The sequence below is a fragment of the Mugil cephalus genome, chromosome 7, assembly GCF_022458985.1.
Source record: "Mugil cephalus isolate CIBA_MC_2020 chromosome 7, CIBA_Mcephalus_1.1, whole genome shotgun sequence".
Taxonomy (NCBI): domain Eukaryota; kingdom Metazoa; phylum Chordata; class Actinopteri; order Mugiliformes; family Mugilidae; genus Mugil; species Mugil cephalus.
Genome location: NC_061776.1, coordinates 11,406,480 through 11,426,008, shown reverse-complemented (window position 1 = coordinate 11,426,008; position 19,529 = coordinate 11,406,480). Strand labels below are relative to the sequence as shown.

The following is a 19,529-nucleotide window of genomic DNA, read 5'->3' as shown; positions in this document are numbered from 1 at the left end:
CTATCAGTGTATCATAATCAATGAAGTGGACTCACTCCAAAAAGCCTTGAATAAGGTCAGCTGGACTTGTCGAATTTCTTGAAGACGTTTCGCCACTCATCCAAGTAGCTACTTCAGTTCTGATAAACAAGTGGGAAATTGAGGTTTAAATAGGAATAAACTCTGTGGGTAACACCCACCCGAAACTTGCTTGCCAGAAACTGGAGTCATCAGAACCCTCCAGCACCGAGCACCGACTGTACCCACTAGACAGGAGGGCAAGGACAAGGAGGGACAAAACATTAAACAAACCCTCAAAACATGTGGATATCCCAACTGGGCCTTTGTCAAAGGCGCAAAAAGATATCCCAGGAAAGACAGGGAAGAGGAGCACAGCAAAAGGAAGAACATGACCATCCCCTACATAGCTGGTGTATCAGAAAAACTGAGGAGAATTTTTGACACAAAAATAACACATTTTAACAAATCCTTAACATTACAAGCATGATTTATGTAGAGTATAAACAATTTTGGACCTATCACTGATCCCTGGGGTACCCCACAAATGATCTTTCTAAATCCTGTAGTATCTTTAATTTTCACACATTGATGTCTTCCCTCTAAGTAGCTTTCCAACCAAGGATTTGCCTGTGTGTTTTGTTTTGTTTGTTTTTTGTACTGGTGGTGCAATTACTTGTGACAGTGTAGTCCAGGGGTCGGCAACGCTCAACACGCAAAGAGCCATTTGGACCCGTTTCCAACAGAAAACACGGGGAGTTACAAAACCCTTTCGACATCTAAAATGAAGATAACACTGCATATATCGTTTTCACCTCTATGCTAGGCCTATAGTGTGTTGCATTTATGAAATGAAGGACCTGCTACAGAGAAAACGAAATTGCATTTATGCATATTTAAGAGGGATTTATCTATGGTTGACTTACCTGATGTCGAAAGCTTCAATAAATAGCGGGCTGGACCTGTCGCACGTCGGCAGTTGTGACGTATATTTTGAGCGACAAAAAAAAAAAAAAAAAAAAAAAACATTTTATTTTAATGTTACAAGATCATCATCAATTCAAATTTAGAATTATATTTAAACAAAACTAACGCACTAAAATAAAAATACATTTGAATTAAATACTCGACAGCAACTAGTAAATGTGCTGCAATGCACTGTGGGAGTTCAGTGTTTTTTGGAACGAAAGAGCCGCATGCGGCTCCGGAGCCGCGGGATGCCGACCCTCTGTGTGGTCAAATCACTGCAACGAATCAGACAAACTAAGGAACAGTCCACATCTGACTACACATACACACGCGCGCGCGCACACAACTTACATAACTGATTATTTCACATTAACCAAACACCAAAAACCTTGAAGACACTTCAAGGCTCCTGTCGTTTTCCTCTGACGTTTGATGATGATAAAAGCTTTAGGCAACTTGTTCCTAATTCCTTCCTCTTTTCTCTTCACAGAGAGAAAGACCTGTAGAGTTTTTTTTTTTGTTTAGTTACAGTGAATATATGAAGACACGCACTCTTCAGTTCTGCTGCTGGTCCTGTTGTGTCTGGATGCCTTCCTAGTAAACAAGTTTGCTTAACACTGCATCAGTCACAGACCCCATAAAGCTCATCAGAGGCTCCCTACCCTCCATCACAAACATTTACCCCACATGCAGTGGGTGGCGCCATACACCCCTCACAGACACTCTTCACCATACTTTCATCTTGGTAAAGGGCATTTTGGCCGACACAACCAGACTGTGTAACAGTTTCTTCGTTGAAACGTTGGATTGAACATACACAAATAAGCAAGTCTCACTCACAACCACAATATCACATTTTAATTCAGGGGCCGAATACAGCCCAGTCTATGTTTGAGAAGTCTTTGATTTTGATTTATTTTTGTTGTCCTGTTCTAGCATTCCCACACACTGCAAACATGCCTGATTCACGAGTTCACGTTCTATTTAATTCGATACAATAATTTAACTTCATTTAGGATTATTTTATTTTTATTATTTAAGATTCACACATGGTCTTTCCTTTGAGCTGGGTTGTATAGTAATAATATTATACAATAAAAACACAAAACAAAGACACAGTGGGAAAGACACTAAATTTCCGTGGGGAATCATATATTTTTCGTCTCTCAGAGTTGTAGCTGTAGGTCATGTTAACATTTTAAACTTTAAAAACATCGAATGGAAGAGAAGGAGAGAAGAGAGTAGATCAATTAATACAAGCATCTGGGTAAAGCACACAGTCAAGATATACAGTGTATATGAAATAAGAGTACAGTATGCTTAAAGCCACTAATCATGGAGGACTGACAACTGATAAATGCATCATGCAAAGTGTCCAGCACAGAAACACTTAAACCAAGACTAAACCCCTGCCTGCGAAATGCTGCTTTGTAATCTTTTGCCAAAAAGATGTGACCAGTTCTTATTCACATTTCGGATATCTAAGACGTTTGTATCTCTTACTCCAAAATTCCCTTTCTTACAGAATTAATCATCAGAAAAAGTGTTGCATCTGTGACAATATTATAATGTAGTTTATTGTGATATAAAACACAAATAATACAGAACAATATCAATCATTTGATCATTTTTGTGACGTGAACTTCACAGTTGCAGAATGTCCCATATTTTTATTTTTTAGGTTTTTATTTATTTTATTTGATTCTTGAAGTTGGTCATCTCGTCTCTACGGGGTTTTTCACTACCTTTAACTTCTTTACCTTTGGAAATTCAGCCGGCTCTGACTGGTCTGTGTTTACTGTGCTGTTTATTTACTGATGAGCAGGAGAAGTCACGAGTTTGCAGCGTAACGAAAGGAAGCAGACATATCTGCAAAGTTTCTCAGCTGGGATTAAACTGAACGTGTGGCCAAATAAACTGAGATGAGCATGTGCATTTGATTGAGTTGTTTTGATGCTGCTCAATAGAAATCTCCTCGTGGAAGTCGTCAGTCAGCAGTGAGTATGAAGAGGCCTGTGCAAGAACTGTGCTGCTGCTCCTGTTAACTGTACAGGTCTTTTTTATTTTACACAAAAGCAAATGTGTATTGTAACACACTGAAATCCTACATATAAATGGGACTCTTTGGCTTCCAAAAGACAGTTTTGCACGTGTATGTGTAAAAGGTAATGGTCTTTCTCGATGTTGCATTTGTGCATTTCTCCCGTAATGTTTTGACCTAAAACTGACCTGCAACTATGTTTTCTGCTGAGGGAGGATTAAGCACAGACCATATAACATAAAATAACGATTGGTATGATATTAAAAATAAAATTATATTAAGTATAAAATGAAGGGTATACATTAGACTTCCTCCATAGAATGTAAACAATAATCGCGTGTATGGGATGAAAAGGGGTTGAGGGGAAGACACGAAGGTGGAAAATGTGTAGAATGATGATGGTAGAGGAACCCATGAAGTGAGACTCTGTAAAAGAGGGAGAAAGAAGAAGACATGGCGTGGTCTAGCTCCTGAACTACACACAACGGAGGCTGTCCACTGTAGAACACATTTTCTTAAAGCCATTACAGGACAGGGAGTTTAATGATGAATGAATTAATGATGAAATTTGTAGAGTGGCATGCTTGATTTAAACCACATCAGTTTTGCAACCATTTTGCAAACGGGAGGAATTTATGCAAATCTGAGGTTCTTCGCTCGAGTGTTTCCACTTTAAGCTTTTGTTCTTCTGTGGCCTATTCTGTGAGTAATATTATTGTCACATTAAGTTTTTAAAAACGCACAATCCATGGTTCAAGATTCATTTCAATGAATTTGTATAAATGCTGAATCAATACTAACAGAGACTGAAGTTCCAAGAGCAAACACTTTGGAGACGGCAAAAAGGACAAAAAGAAACCTGGAGAAGGGCAGAATATGCTTGAAGCCAGCTGGACGGAAAGACTGAAAAAAGACTGGGAAAGAGGGCAGGGACAGAAGACAAAAACTAAAAGATATTTTAGTCTGATTCTGATGTTACTCAACATCTGTTTTTTATTCATATTCAGGTTTAAGGACACATTAATTTTCTTACGAAACACGCTGCTGTCTGGCACGCATCATGTTTACTGATACGAGCAGAGATGCTACGAGGGATTGCAACAGAGGAAAGAAGATTTACGGGTAGAATCTGTGATGAAACTGTGCATATATTTGCGTCAATGTGTTATTATTCAATCCCCATCCTTCCTCTTAACCGCCTCTCTGGCTTCCACAGGGAGGTGATTAGACAGGAGGGAGCCTATAAACGCTGGTGTGTCTCCGAGCTGCACCAGACTCTTCAGGTCATCATGGACAGAACTGTGCTGCTGCTCCTCTTGCAGGTTTTCCTGCTTGTCACAGCCTTCTCCTGTGCAGATGCAGCTGCTCTGGGGGCCGTGGATCATCAACAGCAGACACTGGACGCGGTAAGAAGATCCAAACACCAGCTCCAAATTCTGATTTCTGGTCAGGTCTATCAAATATAACACTGAAAAAGAAAAAAAAAATACAGAGAGAAAATGATATCAGAAAAAAATAAAAGCCAAAGCCAAGAAGTCTGGAAGGCAGCGTTTGGTATTAATCTTTCAAGTGGTTTTACAAGGTGCTCAGATGTTTCAAATTCCTTTCTCAGATTTTTTTTGAAGCTTGCATTAAGATTAAAATGCATTGTTTTGAGGCGTACAAGCATTGAGGATTATGTAGAATAATAATGATAATAATAATAAAAACATTTGAATGTCTGCTTTGGCATCATAGCAAAAAAAAATGCATGTATAATACATATTTTCCCTGACTTTGCCGAAGGTGGAGGGAATAAAAATGGATGAGCGAGACAAGACCAGAAAAGGAGCTAGACCGCAATTCTACGGAGGGCTACAAGGTCAATATTCAGCCATCGGCCGGGTAAGACCGCATGTTTCCTCCCTTCCAATTTGTACATCAAAAGCGCTTTGAGATTTTCATCGCAGAAGATGTTGGTAACGGATAATTATTTCTGTTTGCTCTGTCACAGCCTCAGCCAGTTGATGACTTTGACATACAGGTATTTTGAATCTTGATTTTCAACAAATTATTGTCGGTGTGCGATGCTGGTGCTGTTGGAAGTTGAGCGAATGCGTTGGATTCCTCCTGACTCCTTTTTTTCCTCTCTCTCTCTCTGCTCACAGAGACCACCTCCACAGTCCGCTTTGGCTTGAAGTGCAATGAAATAACGTAAATGCTCTTGATGCATCCGTCGCAAAGTGTAGAATCGGCGCACTCTGTGATTGATTCATTACCCTCAGCGACATGTTTGTCTCTGTTCATTTTCAGAATCGAAGGGAAGAAGACCAGAGGACTGAAGAAAGGAAGACTCGCATTAACTATGTCTACTCTTCAAGAACTTCTATCTTTGCTACAAGAGCTGTAATCTGTTTAGCTGTTTTATATTCTTATAATAACATGCAATGAGTGTATGAGCTTCATAATGCAATATGCACACGTCATCTCCCTGTGTCTGCACACGGGTACCAGCTGACGGTGATCATAGCATGCATTACTTTTTTCTGTAGGACATCCAGTAAAAGTTCTTTAGTTTAATATTTGGATTGTTTTACTCACCGAATAAAATAAAATAAAAATCCCAAATTAAAAAGTTCTTCCTTCCGTGTCTTTAACAGGTCATAATAATAATAATAATGCATTGGTTTTATACATTGCTTCCATTTTTAGATGGTCAAAGTGCTTTACAATTGAATGCATTATTCATTCGGACAGTCACACCCTGGTGTTGTAAAAAACAAACAAACTCACAGCTGCCCTGGGGCAGGCCGACAGAAACGTGGCTGCCAATTTGGGCCTACAGCCTCTCTGACCACCACCAACACCACTCACTCACAAGCATAAACCTGGGGGCATAAACCTGGGGGCAAGGTGGATTAAGTGTCTTGCCCAGGGACACAACATACAGACCAGAGATAGGGTGGAATCGAGGGGGACTTCAACCTTTGATCGGCTAATAATTCACACCCACACCTACATTTATGTTTGCTCACATGTACAGAAAGAAAGAACGTGCTGATGCACAGAAAGGACTCAGGTCCTTGGTGACGCTTTGTTCTGTGTTATTTGAGGAGCTGTCATTTTACTCATATGCTGCGTAATATTTTGCGTAAGGCAAAATTATTGCCTTAAACTATAACAAGATAATTTAAGTACATGTAAACACGTTACTCCGATTAAAATCGGAGTTCTCATTGTGCGATTGAGACACCCAGATAACGCGATTGAATCGCCGTTTTCAATCGGATAACGCGTGTGCGCATGTCCCACAACCACTGCGCTGGCGTGTGACCCCGGAACTAAAAACATCCAAGAAAGTCGATCGCAGAAGAAGAAGAAGAAGAAGAAGAGAGAAACAGAGCCGTCTGAGGGATAGCGCGGATCTTACCTGGACCAGAAGTAGCGCAAACATTACGTACAAGATTAAAAATGTACTATTATCCGTCTGGTTGTTGTTTGAAATGCCGGGCTGCCGCGCGAACGACTCTTGTTTATTATATCACGTAATAGGTCAACCCGGAAATCGGGCCGTATTAACGTGGTATTATCCCGCTGAAAAGACACGTATCGCCACCTAGTGTTGAGGAGGAGAACAGTTGTTCGATTTTCTTGCGCTGCACGTAAACTGAGACAACGACTGTAGTCAGAAAGTCGAATTTTGTGCATAGCTAGATTAAGCTCTGCATATAAACGCACTGAGTGTCTGAAGTCAACATTTGATTCCTGTCCAACTTCAAAAGCTAAAATAAAAGCTATTTGACCTGAATGGCTAACTTGCTCCACTTAAGCGAAATAAACATGTCAGTATGATAGCGGTTGTTTGTTCGTAGGAGCACAATTTAGCATCTTCCCAATGGGAGCTGACTACCGCTCAGGGGTCAGTGACACTGATCCAGCTGTGGAAGCATTAGTGTGGTTAGTTCGCTGTGGAAAGCTACTTCAATCTGTAAATTAAAGTGGAGGATGTGTACACTGCGCATTTTGTGTTTTTACAACAACACAACTGTTTCATCTTAAAAATATAGGTCAAAGGGAAAAATAGCCCCATAAAGCCATTAAATATGGCTTTTTCTTGTGTATTTAATTTAAATTTGATGGCATTTTTAAATTGCTCATCTAGATTCAACATAACTAATGTGTATAATTATTTGGCTATTATTTGTTTTTTTATGGTGTTTTTCTGGCCCTAATATTACAGGAAAATACACTTTTGCTTGAACACACATAAAAACAATCTTTTAATCAGCCATAACATAATGACCATCTGCCTAATATTGTGTAGGTCAATCTTTTGTCGCCCAAACACTGTAATATGGACAATGTGTCGCCACTTCATTGCATTGGCCAAACTGATTCTACTCTCCTAGGGACATGGACGATGCCATCTTGTGAGTTTAGCGCCAGGGTCTGCCCTGTTTTGGTATTGATGACCTAACCCACCAAGACTTCCTCCAGACTCACTCGTGTTTTTGTTTAACTAATACTACACTCTGCTCTACCTCCACCAGTTACAAGGAAATGTTGGATTATATGCTGTACTTTAAAAAATAAATAAATAAATAAATCTCACAGCCTCACGGCACCACCAGCGGTTGGCGTGGCAATTAGTGTTACGTTTCTATAGCGTCAAATAACTGACTAAAACTAGACTTATCCAAAATATTGTCACTCAAACATGCATCAACATTAACATTAACTACATAAAGTGACAAAACCCATCCTAGGGGGGAAAAAAAAAATAAAAAAAAATAGGTGTATTTTAGTGTTTTAGTTTGGTGTTTTAGCAGTCCCATCTGCTAATATGGAGCTTATGACCTATACTGTAACCACACACCAGGGGGAGCTCTACTTGCTCTGGCTCTACTTTGGAGGAGCTGTTCCAGTCTGTGATCCAGACCCATTCATGCATGGACTGCTCAAGACCTCTGAGGGTGTGCTGTGATATCCGGCACCAAGATGCACATCCGTCAACAATTTGCAAGGTGGGAGGGGCTCTGTGGATCAGTCTTGTTTGTGCCTCATGTTGCTCTGCTGTGATAATGAGATGATGGGTCTTGGTGTGAAGACTGTATTGTGTGTCTCCCAACCAAAAAACCACAAAGATCATCTCAAAATGTAAAATGCACGGTTTGTGGGCGTTCCAAAAGGTAATGTGGGATCTCCTGCAAAAAACAAATAAATAAATTTGAAAAAAAAATCAGCTGTCATAAAACAGTTAACACCCCCTTCAAACCTGCACCACTTCCGTAGTGACAGTGTACAACAGCATGGTCGCTAACATGACCTTGTTGAGAGGTCAGAGGTTGATGTCTCTGCTTCAACATGTGCATGTTTATTAACTACAAATCTCCAGGTTGCAACGTGACTCTTAACCATCAACAACGCTGCCATCTTGTGACCAAATTCTACAGTGGAGAGTGAGACCCTATCAGAACATCTAAAGTCTGCTTGACATTTTACTTGGATAACAAAACCATGTGAATAAAAGTGATGAATTTCAAAAAACGAATGCTAAACGAATGAATGAATACACAGTGAAGATATCTCTTATTAAATTTAGAGTTCAGTGCAACATATTTTCAACTACGTCCATGTACAGTCACCTCAAACGCAGCTGCATAATTTCTCCATGAAGCAGCTTGTTTGTTTTTACTGACGTGAACAGGAAATATTCGAAGAGAGGGGGGAGTGGAGATATCAGTTAAATACACAGTAAACAGTAAACATTACAGTTAAGTTAGACCAAGATCGAATCAACAGTCCGTTTGCATGTACGCCTATTTTGTAACAGCCCACCTCTGAGTTGCGTATGCAAGTGACTTGTTGTCAACGAGAATATAAAGAGCCGTGCGTTTCCCGACTCCATCAGGACTCTATTGTTCATCAGTCATGGATAAAACGGTGCTGCTGGTCCTGCTGTGTCTGCAGGCGTTCCTGCTCATCACAGCCTCCTCTCCACTCTCTGCTCAGCAGCATCCTCTGGTAACAAAGATCCACTTTGTGAAACTTTGGATTTGCTTTAGAGCAAGTACAATAGGAGATCTTTTTTTTCCCCCCAGGCACAGGAAGGAACTGAGCTCGTCATGAAAATGAGAAACCAGAGAATTAAACGAAATCTCAACTGCCTTTGGAGACCAGGACGATGTGGAGATGTGGAAATGGTAAGAACAAATATCTATTAACAAACTTCAAATCCACATTTAATGGTCAGATTTTTAAAAATGTATGTTGCTCATTACCTATTATTCTATCATTATACTATCTACATATACTATAGTACACTATTATACACCATACTATCATTGTTCAAATGTAGCTGAAATGCAGCATGTGGTTTACTTTAATTTTATCTATTGTTTTTTCGACAACTCTGTTTTTCTCCTTATAGACAACAGAGCCACCAACAACCCAGCCACTGCCGACAAAATCAAAACGCAAATCCCCCAGGAAAAGTCAGAAGAGGTAACTGCTTATGTGAACACAAATATGTGTATTAACTTCCTCCACCCAGCTGCAAATGTCAACTGTTTGAGCAGGAAACAATACGTGGTATTTATTTTGACGTGAAGGTAAAGACAGTGGGAGTGATTTAGGGTTTGGAATTGTTTTTGTTCCATCCAGACATCGAGCAGGAAGTAGGTCTCCTATAATTCATTAACACCGAAGATGGGTTGAACGTGAAAGATCGGATCCCACCTGGCGTGTAAGTTATCGACACTCGGTACCGCAGATATTGATGATATATTTTACACTCAGTGACTTTTCTCCTGTGTTTCTGTCAGAGATCAGAAGAAGAACAACGAAGACCGACGACACGAAGACCTGCGCTATTTACAGCTTTTTTTCAAGGAAGTTACTCTGTTTATTATGAACTGTATCTCTTTTTCTGATATCTGCAAAGTATTCACTGCATGGAATTTGCTTTGGTAACAAAAACCTTCAAAAATACTGCGTGGTATTAACTATATTGACAGCAGCTTTTAGTGTAGGACGACTGTTGGACCAGTTAATGCTTCTATGTTAAATATTGCTTCAATAAGAAAGCGGCGCATGCCTTTCTCACATACCAAATGTAATGACAGGAGTGCTATAGAATGGATTTGACTTACATTATTCTTGTTGTTATCACATGAAAAGTTATTACTTTATCCACTTTCACTCTTGTCTCAGTGTACTGTCGTTATTATTGTTCCAGAGATATATCCCACTTCCTAAATAAAGTGTTACTGACTTTAAAGCATAACATTCAAGTCACTTGTATTTTAAATATGAGGTTCACCCCAGGCTTCACAAACCCATATCTGCCTCATTTCAACTAATCTTTTTGCATCTGGTCTGTGGGAGGAGGCCGTGTCAAATTAATTGTAAATAAACAGAGACTTTCAGGCAACGCCCGCCAAAGGAAGAAAAAATAATTGTTTTTATCTTGACTTCATTACAGATGTAGAATCTTGGTCCTTGTGACTCTGAACAGAGGTCAGTCTTTGGGAGTACTGCTGGCCCAACACATTTGGGAGGTTTCAACTTGGCAACAAATCGACCAAATCATTCACACAGATTCTCGCAGATTTTTATTTACTTATTTTTTTCAAAGCGGTACTGGTGTCTTATTGCTGGTACAACTAGTTAGAGCTATAGGTCCAGACATTCCTATGAAACATAATGTATCAGAAACACCTGGAAGGACTGACCTTTTAGGGAGAGTGAACGAATCAGAAACATGTCTTTATCTACTGTAGGTATCAGAGTTTCATTTACTTTGTGTTGCCAGCATTGCCCTCCCTGAAAGATTTGGCAGAAACCACCCCCTGGCCTATTGCCCAGGCACATCAGGACTCGGGGAATATTTTTTGGGAGGTTCCAGCTCTTTTTTGTATCCACTCCCTAGAACACAGTTTTCAAGTCTTTGCTTTGCACAATCATAAAATATGGAAACAACTGCTCAACAACAGTTTCTTCTCACATGCCACAAGACTGCTTAACTCCTTATAATATTTTCCCTTTCCTCCTCCACATACAGCTACACAGGACTGCTTGATAAAGGGCCTCTGTGCCATATTGCTGTAATATTACCTGGAAATTAGACTATGGATTATATTTATATTTTATCCAAATGTTTTTATATGTTAGTATTCCTGCTCTGAGCCATTGCACCGAATTTAATTTTGACAATGACATATAAATCTAAGTGTCTAAGTTTATTAGTGGGTGTTTTGTACTTGACTGAATAGTTTTTGGATGTAGTTTAATGTTGAGCAGAACTAAAAGATGATACTACCACCTGCCCGCTCACTAATTCTTCCTGCTGACAGAGTAAAGAAAAATGATGCAAGATGTAGCCCCTCCCAACTGGTATAAACCTCAGAGGATCTTAAAACTGTTTGGTCTCAAGGCACCTCATTAACCCCTTTAAACTTTTCTTTTAAAGGACCACTGTGCATGAATTACAGCCACCTAGTGGTGAGGTTGCAAAGTGCAAGCACCGAGACACAGACAACAACCAAGGTCATTCCAAACTGATCAGATCATTATTCCTTAATGAAAACTTCTGAACACTATACTATAAATACTATACTCCAGTTCTGCTTCCTTATAAATTCCAAATGGTGGTCCTTTAATAGGGGCCACATATCTCACATTTGCCCCATATTATGCCCACATGCACATTCATCTTGGAATAGGCAACTTAAATTAATTCCTAAGAGAATTTTTAAAGGTTTAGGTGATGGGTGAAGACAGGGTGTAGTCCCTCCCAAGGGTAAGAAGATTCATCATCACCAAATAAAAGTTTGTTCCAATAAGTTGCATAAAATGGCAAACGTGACAACACGATCAGCAAAAATGTTATTATTCCTGTTGTGCCTTTTGCCCACTCCTTGCCAAGCGTGGCAGTCAAGCCCATGCACCACCTGAGGGCACTTCCTCTCCAATCCCAGTGGGGGTGCACAATGGGGATCAACTCACCAGCTACTACTTTTACCTAACGTGCATTTTTACTACTAAACATATCCCCAAGTAACCAAACCAGTTTCATTCAGAAGACAAGAGAGGAGACATATTTGTGTTCTCAGTTAATTAGTGCCTCGCAGAGAACAGAAGTATGTCTCTTAAAAAGGAAACACTGCAGCTCTTTGCGGTTTTAGCTGCAGGGTAATTAGCACTCTGTGTGTTGAGGTAAATGCTTTTTATTGGCAGGGCTGTGCTTTAATGATAACTAAATATTTAAGTCATCATGTTCTTTTCTTTGTCAGCATCTTTTTTTTTTCTGCAGAAATCTCCTCATTGTTATACTTCCTGTTTGAAGCAATGTCTTGTTGTTTGTGCTGCTCATCTGGTGTTGAAATGTGCTTTCCTTATGAGCGTTTGTCTCACTGTAAACATGTCCCTTCTTGCTCAAAAACAAAATATGCTCTCAGTGACGATCACCACCAACAAATGGATAAGACTGTCTTAGTTTCTGTCTCCTGTCATTTGACTTGTCTGAGTCATCCTTCTCAGAAATGTACTCACGCGACACTGCACACTGGACCGGAGGGACTATTTTAGCTTCTCACTCCGTAATCGGATTAAGTTTTATGAGGTAAACCTTTGATTTTTATCTTTTACTGGATTACGGGGGTGGATGCTATGTGTAAAATGAAACCTAGTGTGAAAGAAAAACACACTTAATTCAACTGTATTTGCCTCCTTTCTATTGAAAATAGTTTGCTGCGTCCAAACAAATCAAACACAGCTGCTCTCTAACATATGACTCACATTATAGTTTCAGCCTCTTTTTTCTTTCCTCTTCTTCGTTGTTGTGTCTGCACATATATCTTGGTACTCGGAAACATAGGATGCTTCACTTTAGACCCTGAAATGAACTGTCAAAAGGGGGTTTCTTGTAGTCAAAGAGCATCAGGTGATACTGAAGATGCCGTTTACCCTGAACTACCCTTACTATCTAGAAAAAAAACACAGAAAAGCAGAAAACATGCCTCTTTCATAAAAGTGTAGTGATTATATGCCTGTATGAGGACATTTCTGGGCCACTCTGCCGTTTGAGTGAGAAGACTTGTGAGTTAGTTTCGTGATTTGGGAATTCCTCCGATTCGTGTAAGAGACTGGGGGCGTTTTATTTCCAATCCAGATACAAAGCTCAGCCCTCATTCGTTACTGTAAATTAAAATTCCACTTGCTTTTCTTTCAGGGGTTTTACTCAACATCGCTCGTGTCGTAACTCTCCGCCCACTAGCGCTGCGCAGGTGTAAAAAAATAAAAATAAAAAATCAAACTCGCCGCTCAGACAGACAGACAGACAGAAAGACACCGCGCCAGGGACAAACAGCTGCTTTAAGTGGAGCTCACTGTTCATGGAGCAGACAAACGGGATTGGTAGTTGAATAAAACACCGTGAGTATCTATTAAACATGTGTATGTGCGGACTTTGACGAGTGAATACGTCTTTTTTTGTGTGTGTGTGCTGTGTAGGTTTACTGTGAACTCTGCTTACACTGTCGATCACTGCCGCCATCCATTGATTTTTAATTAACTATTAACTCATTTCAAGGTCTTCGTGTAGTATGTTTCAAATGATTTTTATTTTTTTATTTTTGTACTCAATGGATGTAAAATGACTCCATTACAATAAGAGCACAAGAAGCAAGGCATAGCAACAAAAGGCACTAATTGGACGTAATTAACAGTCCAGAACAATATATCATTAAAAATATCGTTAATTATTACTTATTTTAATTGTTTTGAACTGTTTTAGTTCCTATATTATTGTATCAAATACTTATATGTTATGTGTCTTGCAGTATTTACAAGTAACATTATTGTTATTATTATTTTTGGACATTTCCAGTGGAAGAATTTTACTTTTTGCTTTACTTTTACTAATTTGTAGCCTTTTTAAGCTGCCACTCAAATGTCTATACACATTCATTTTCAGTTTTTATGCATAATTTTCTAGAGGTCTGAACCAGAACAAAACTGAAATGGGTTTTCTTCACATTTCAGTTTATTTGTAAGTGAAAGATGGCAAATAATGTGTACATGGTGACATCAAGGCCACCATCTACCAGAATAATTACCAATAATTCCCCCTTGAGCAGCACTCTGTGACAGTGGGGAGGAAACTCTCGTGTAACAGGAAGAAACAGAATCAGGGTCAGGGTGGGCGGCTCTCTGCTGAGACCAGCTGGGGTTATTTAAATGACTCGTATTGATATACACTTTGTGGTTAAAAGTCTAAACAGCAATTATAATTACATGTCCTGGTGTGTGTAACGTCAAGTACAAGAACTTATATTCGAAAACTTGCCAGTAACAATCACCAATAGTGGTGCATGATAATAATCCAAAACAGTTCATGCATGTATTGTAGTAGAGTTGGTTTTCTGTGTCAGGGAAGTGTTTTCTCAGCTGCAGCTAAGGCTAATCTTCATTGTTTGGAATGCTCAAATCACTTTAATGGCTGAAAAAAGTCTTCCAGGTGGGAGCAGGCTGAGGCAGAAATCATAAAATGCACTGTTTTATGTCCAACTGCATCAGCAACACTTATTTGAACCCCTAAAACTCCCCCTAACGGTCGGCTAACCTGCAAAGCACCATCTACCTCCATTTTCTTCTTTTTCCTTTTAAATTAATTGGCGGTTGGCAAACCGGCTTGGAGGTGCATTACTGTAACCTGCTCCTACCGGACGACCTGCACGGGTAACAATAGGATTATTGTCAAACAGTTGTATTGGGCGTGTTGTCTCAGAGCTGTTTTATAAGTGAGTGCAACAAACAATGAGTGCATATTAAATACTTGGACACTGGAGCACCGTACCCTAAAAAATAAGTATTACATTTTTAGACTTCTGACTCAAGCGCTTCGTGTCTTGATCAGATAGTACGTGCATAACCTGCAGTCCTGTGTTCAGGCCAAGCACCAACTTGTGGAGTTTCAAAAATGAAGCTAATGTAGAGGTTTCAATAAGTTGCAGTTCCACAAATGACCACTGGGGGTCTCCGGGTTGAAATGCGGGTCTTCGCAGCAGAAATAAACATATTTACAGATGGGAAATAATAAAATTAAAAGTAGTAATAATAATAATTCCTTTCATGGTAAACATTTACAATATTAATTTCTATACAGCTACTTTGAGTGGCAGGTGTCACCATTTTTTTTTTTTTTTTTTACACAAACTGGTCATACTTTAAATATGCAAGTAAAGACATGTTTTTCTCCTGCACAGAAGTCAAGTGTAACGGCAACGGGTGCATTTCTCACAAACACTTTTGATAATAAGACGCCTTTCTGCAGGCGACCTTTAACCACTGCTGTCAAATAACCGGAGAGAAAGATAAAAGATGTGAAGAAAGTAGTGGAGTGGAAGTTCGATGTACCGTAGAGAGATGAAATGGAAATCTCAGGAGGAGTATCTCCAGGGGAATTTGATAGTTTATAGCATCTACTTTTGTGGAAACTATGAAGCCTCCTCTGCACTTATGTGAAAAGTTCAGGTCAGGACACAGTGTCCAGATGTCGACACCAACGGTATCAGGCACTACAATTAATCCACATTCACAAAACTGTTTGCAGACTGCAGTATTTCTTCTTTGCATGTATTTTCCCAAACCAGAGGAATGTTGGTGTTCATGTGTTTCCTTCAGTGAGGAAAGGCCTGGTCACAGCTCAGCTGTGTTGCATTTCTTCATTGCATCGATTAAATCCAGACATTAGCTCTACGATAGGTGGAGTTGTAGGAATGAATTGTCACTGACATTTGCCAAATTTATACTTTGATCTAGACGTTTCGTCTGTCAAGTCATTATTGTTGCTCAAGCAAAGGGATACATGTTTAATGAGTGAAAATATAAAAAGACCATCATCTGTTGTTATTCACCACTCTTGCAAAACGCAAAACCTTTTCTGAATAATCTGACTGAACAGACTGGTAAAGTCATAACGTCACAGTTCAGAGAATTCTCTCATTTGGGCGCCTCTTTCAACACTTGTTTGTGAAAACATGAAGCGTGTTCCTGTGGTTGTGTCATAGGAAGTTGGGCACACAAATTCCTTGGTATCATCAGCTGGAAGTCGTGAGAACCCCTGCTGGCATCCAGAGCTGTCAGCGAGGCAAAGAAATGTGTAACTCAATGAAGGAAAGGCTAAGGCGTAATGAGATGTAATGAAACCGTTGGGAATACCAACATTTTTCCTTGGATATCTTGTGACGATTCAGTGTTCTGCTGGGAAGCTTTTGGACCTGGCATTCATTCGTGTGGATGTTACTTAGACATGTAGCACCCACCTAGACCAGACCAGACACCCTCACCCCATAGCAATGACACTCCGTGATGGCAGCAGCCACACACACACAATAACAACAATGGCTTCATACAGAGCTTTTCTAAATACCTAAAGATGCTTTACATTGAATACATTATAAATCCGCCCACACTCTGGTGATGTTAAACTACCACGACTGACAGAATCACCAAACCACCTGTACATTTGACCACAACCAAACACTAGGTGTCTTGCCCAAGGACACAACGGACAGACTAGGGACAGGGCAGAATCGAACCACCAACCTTTCGGTGGACGACTGCTCTACTTCCTGAGCTACTGCCATCCCCCCCTTATAAACTTCTTTGGGACGATCCACTGAGTCCTCTCCTCTCAACCCATAGGACCCAAAGACCCCCACTAACAACACTGTGTTGCCAGACACCACAGGACACCCTCAGAAGGACCACGTCCATTCTCCGATGAGTCACAACTGTGTTAGAAGCACAAGGGAGACCTACACAATAATAGACAGTGTCATAATGTTATGCCTGATCGGCGTAAACCTCCCTCTTGCGCCATTTCACTGAGAAATACAGATGTGCGTACAATGATGTACATGGTGTGAATGTGTAAAGTCTAAAAACGTGTCATCTCTAATGTGCTTCCTCACAGCTTCATTTGAACAGCATGGACACCTTTGAGGAGGACGACTACGTCTACTACGAAAACATCAGCCACAACTTCAGCTACGATGACTATCCCTCTTTGTGCGAGAAGGGCGACGTCCGCTCTTTCGCGGCCGTCTTCCTCCCCGTGATGTACACGGTGTGTCTGGTGGCGGGCCTGGCCGGAAACGCTTTGGTGGTGGCGGTCTACGCCTACCACAAACGCCTGAAGACCATGACCGACGCCTTCCTGAGCCACCTGGCCGTGGCCGACCTGCTCCTGCTCTTCACGCTGCCCTTCTGGGCCGCAGACGCCGCGAGGGGCTGGGAGCTGGGCGAAGTCGTGTGCAAGGTCGTGTCGGCCTGCTACACGGTCAATTTCACCTGCTGCATGATGCTGCTGGCCTGCATCAGCTTCGACCGGTACTTGGCGTTAGCTAGAGTTCAAGGCAAAGACCAAAGAGGGCGCCTGCAGAGGGCGTTCACCAGGAGGCACTGCTGGAAGGTGTGTTTGGGCGTCTGGATGGCGGCTTTCCTCCTCGGCCTTCCTGATTTAATACTCTCAGAAGTGAAGTGGGCATCTAATAGAAATGTTTGCCTGGCTATCTATCCTTCATCCATGGCTCGAGGTGGTAAAGCCGCCCTGGAGGTCGTGGAGGTTCTGCTGGGGTTCCTGCTCCCTCTCCTGGTCATGGTGATCTGCTACTGGAGCGTGGGCCGAGCTCTGAGGGGCCTCCCCGTTGAGAGCAGAGGCAAGAAGTGGAAAGCTCTGCGCGTTCTTCTAATAGTAGTGGCCGTGTTTGTGGTCACTCAGCTGCCTTACAACACGCTGAAGGTCTATCGCGCAATGGATTCGGTCTACTCCTTAGTGACCCACTGTGAGACGAGCAAAGTGCTGGATCAGGCGGCTCAGGTGACGGAGAGCCTGGCCCTCATTCACTGCTGCCTCAACCCCATCCTCTATGCCTTCGTGGGGTCGTCCTTCAGGCAGAACATGATGAAAGTGGCCAAGAGGTTTGGACAGAAGAGGAGGAAGAAGAGCAGGAGAGGAGGGGAAGCTCCTGCGGAGGAGGAGGGAATGGAGATGTCGTTCAACTCCCACAGTGCATCCCAAGAGACAAACACCTTCTCAATATGAGTTACGACCAACAGACCTTATTCACCAAGAAAAGGTAGAAAAACTGCCCTGCTTTTAATGGCTTTTCTTCACATTAAAAAAAAATTTCATTGTTTACTTTACCAATGAAACTGAATTTATGCACAGTGTTCTTGTTTACTTCTGAAAACTTTATTTTAAAGTTCTGTAAATAATTAATGATGTGCTGTTAAATGCTGTTTTGTAAGAATATATATCTTTGTATGCAACTTTTTTTTTTAAAATAAAAGCATCTACAGAATTGGTAGCTCGCAAACTAAATTTGGTTCCTTTTTAAATTGTGTGGTAAAACATCACCTCATCAGCAAAAATCCACATAAAACAGTCACATATTTGCAACTGTGTGGACTTTCACATTCAAAAAAGACAAAAAAAAAAAAAAAAAAAAAAAAACAAGACTGAAATCTTTATACTTTGTTCAGATGTTTAGGCATTTGAATGTTTGAGCTACATGCGAATTATCATGCGAGCATCCTGGTGTTTAGTGTCAGTATTGCAACGTTTGCTGAAATAAAAAAAGAAAGAAAGTAAAGACAGATGGTCCTGGATCTGAACCACAGCACGTCTCTTCACAGCAGGAAAAGTACTGGTAGCACAAAAATGACTCACTCAAATGGCTTAGCTCACTCAGACGTTCAGTGGGACTCATTGTACAGGTTCTACTGTGGTGTGAAAAATCTGATGACTGCAAATCAAAGAACTGTCTGAGCTGATAGTGGTGTAAGATTAAAAAAAAGAAAAGCGATAATGTATGAACCAAGAACCTCAGACACTATTTGTTGTTCATCCTAATCTGAGTTAACTGGTGTTTTTCCAATAGACTTTTCACTCCCACTCCGTCCACAAACTCTTGAACTTCGTACCCTGCATTGCTCTCTAAACACCCACAAATAAAATGGAAAGAAACTAATCTTTGTAGAGCTATGCAGGAGCTGGAATGTCTGTCTTTCGTAGCATAACTCCCAATTGTTGAAATAACTCTTGTTCTATATTTCATTATAATAAACATGAGTAAATACTCCAGATGCACTCGATGTCACACATCTTCCAAGCCTGTAAACAACATACCCGTCTGCACCTATTAATCAGTGAGTGAAGACACTTTGCACCTCAGATATTTTTCCAGATAAACTCTCATCTTGAGAGGAGCTTGGAATTCCTGGAAAATAAAAGATAGCGGATATCAGCTCACTGGAGCGCCTGTACATCCAGTGGGATTCGAGTCTGTTTGATGTGGGAAAGCCATATTGTTTGTTTCCTGAATTCCTTTGAACATCTGAAACCCACATTTTCGGCTGCACGTCCGCTTCCCAGTTTTCCCCCTTGAGCAGCCATGGCTACAAAACAAGCTGAAAGAAATAATTTTTTATGAGGCGAAGACAGGATGATAATCAGATTGTATCACTATAACTATTT

At 40.7% G+C, this 19,529-nt stretch overlaps 1 protein-coding gene across 2 annotated transcripts; it reads left to right on the top strand.

Annotated features, from left to right (window-relative positions):
- The first annotated feature begins 12,458 nt into the window (after positions 1-12,458).
- ackr4a (atypical chemokine receptor 4a) lies at positions 12,459-18,329 on the top strand. Of its 2 annotated transcripts, none has more exons than XM_047588590.1 (2): positions 12,459-12,608; positions 16,965-18,329. In XM_047588590.1, the coding sequence occupies exon 2, from the start codon at positions 16,980-16,982 to the stop codon at positions 18,093-18,095; it is 1,116 nt and encodes a 371-aa protein (XP_047444546.1). In that variant the 5' UTR covers positions 12,459-12,608; positions 16,965-16,979; the 3' UTR covers positions 18,096-18,329. The 2 variants fall into 2 exon arrangements, with proteins under 2 accessions (XP_047444546.1, XP_047444545.1); XM_047588589.1 differs by lacking the exon at positions 12,459-12,608 and adding an exon at positions 13,164-13,420.
- The last annotated feature ends 1,200 nt before the right edge of the window (positions 18,330-19,529 follow it).

Coding starts and splice junctions, on each gene's coding strand:
- ackr4a (XM_047588590.1), top strand. CDS start 16,980: ATGGACACCTTTGAGGAGGACGACTACGTCTACTACGAAAACATCAGC.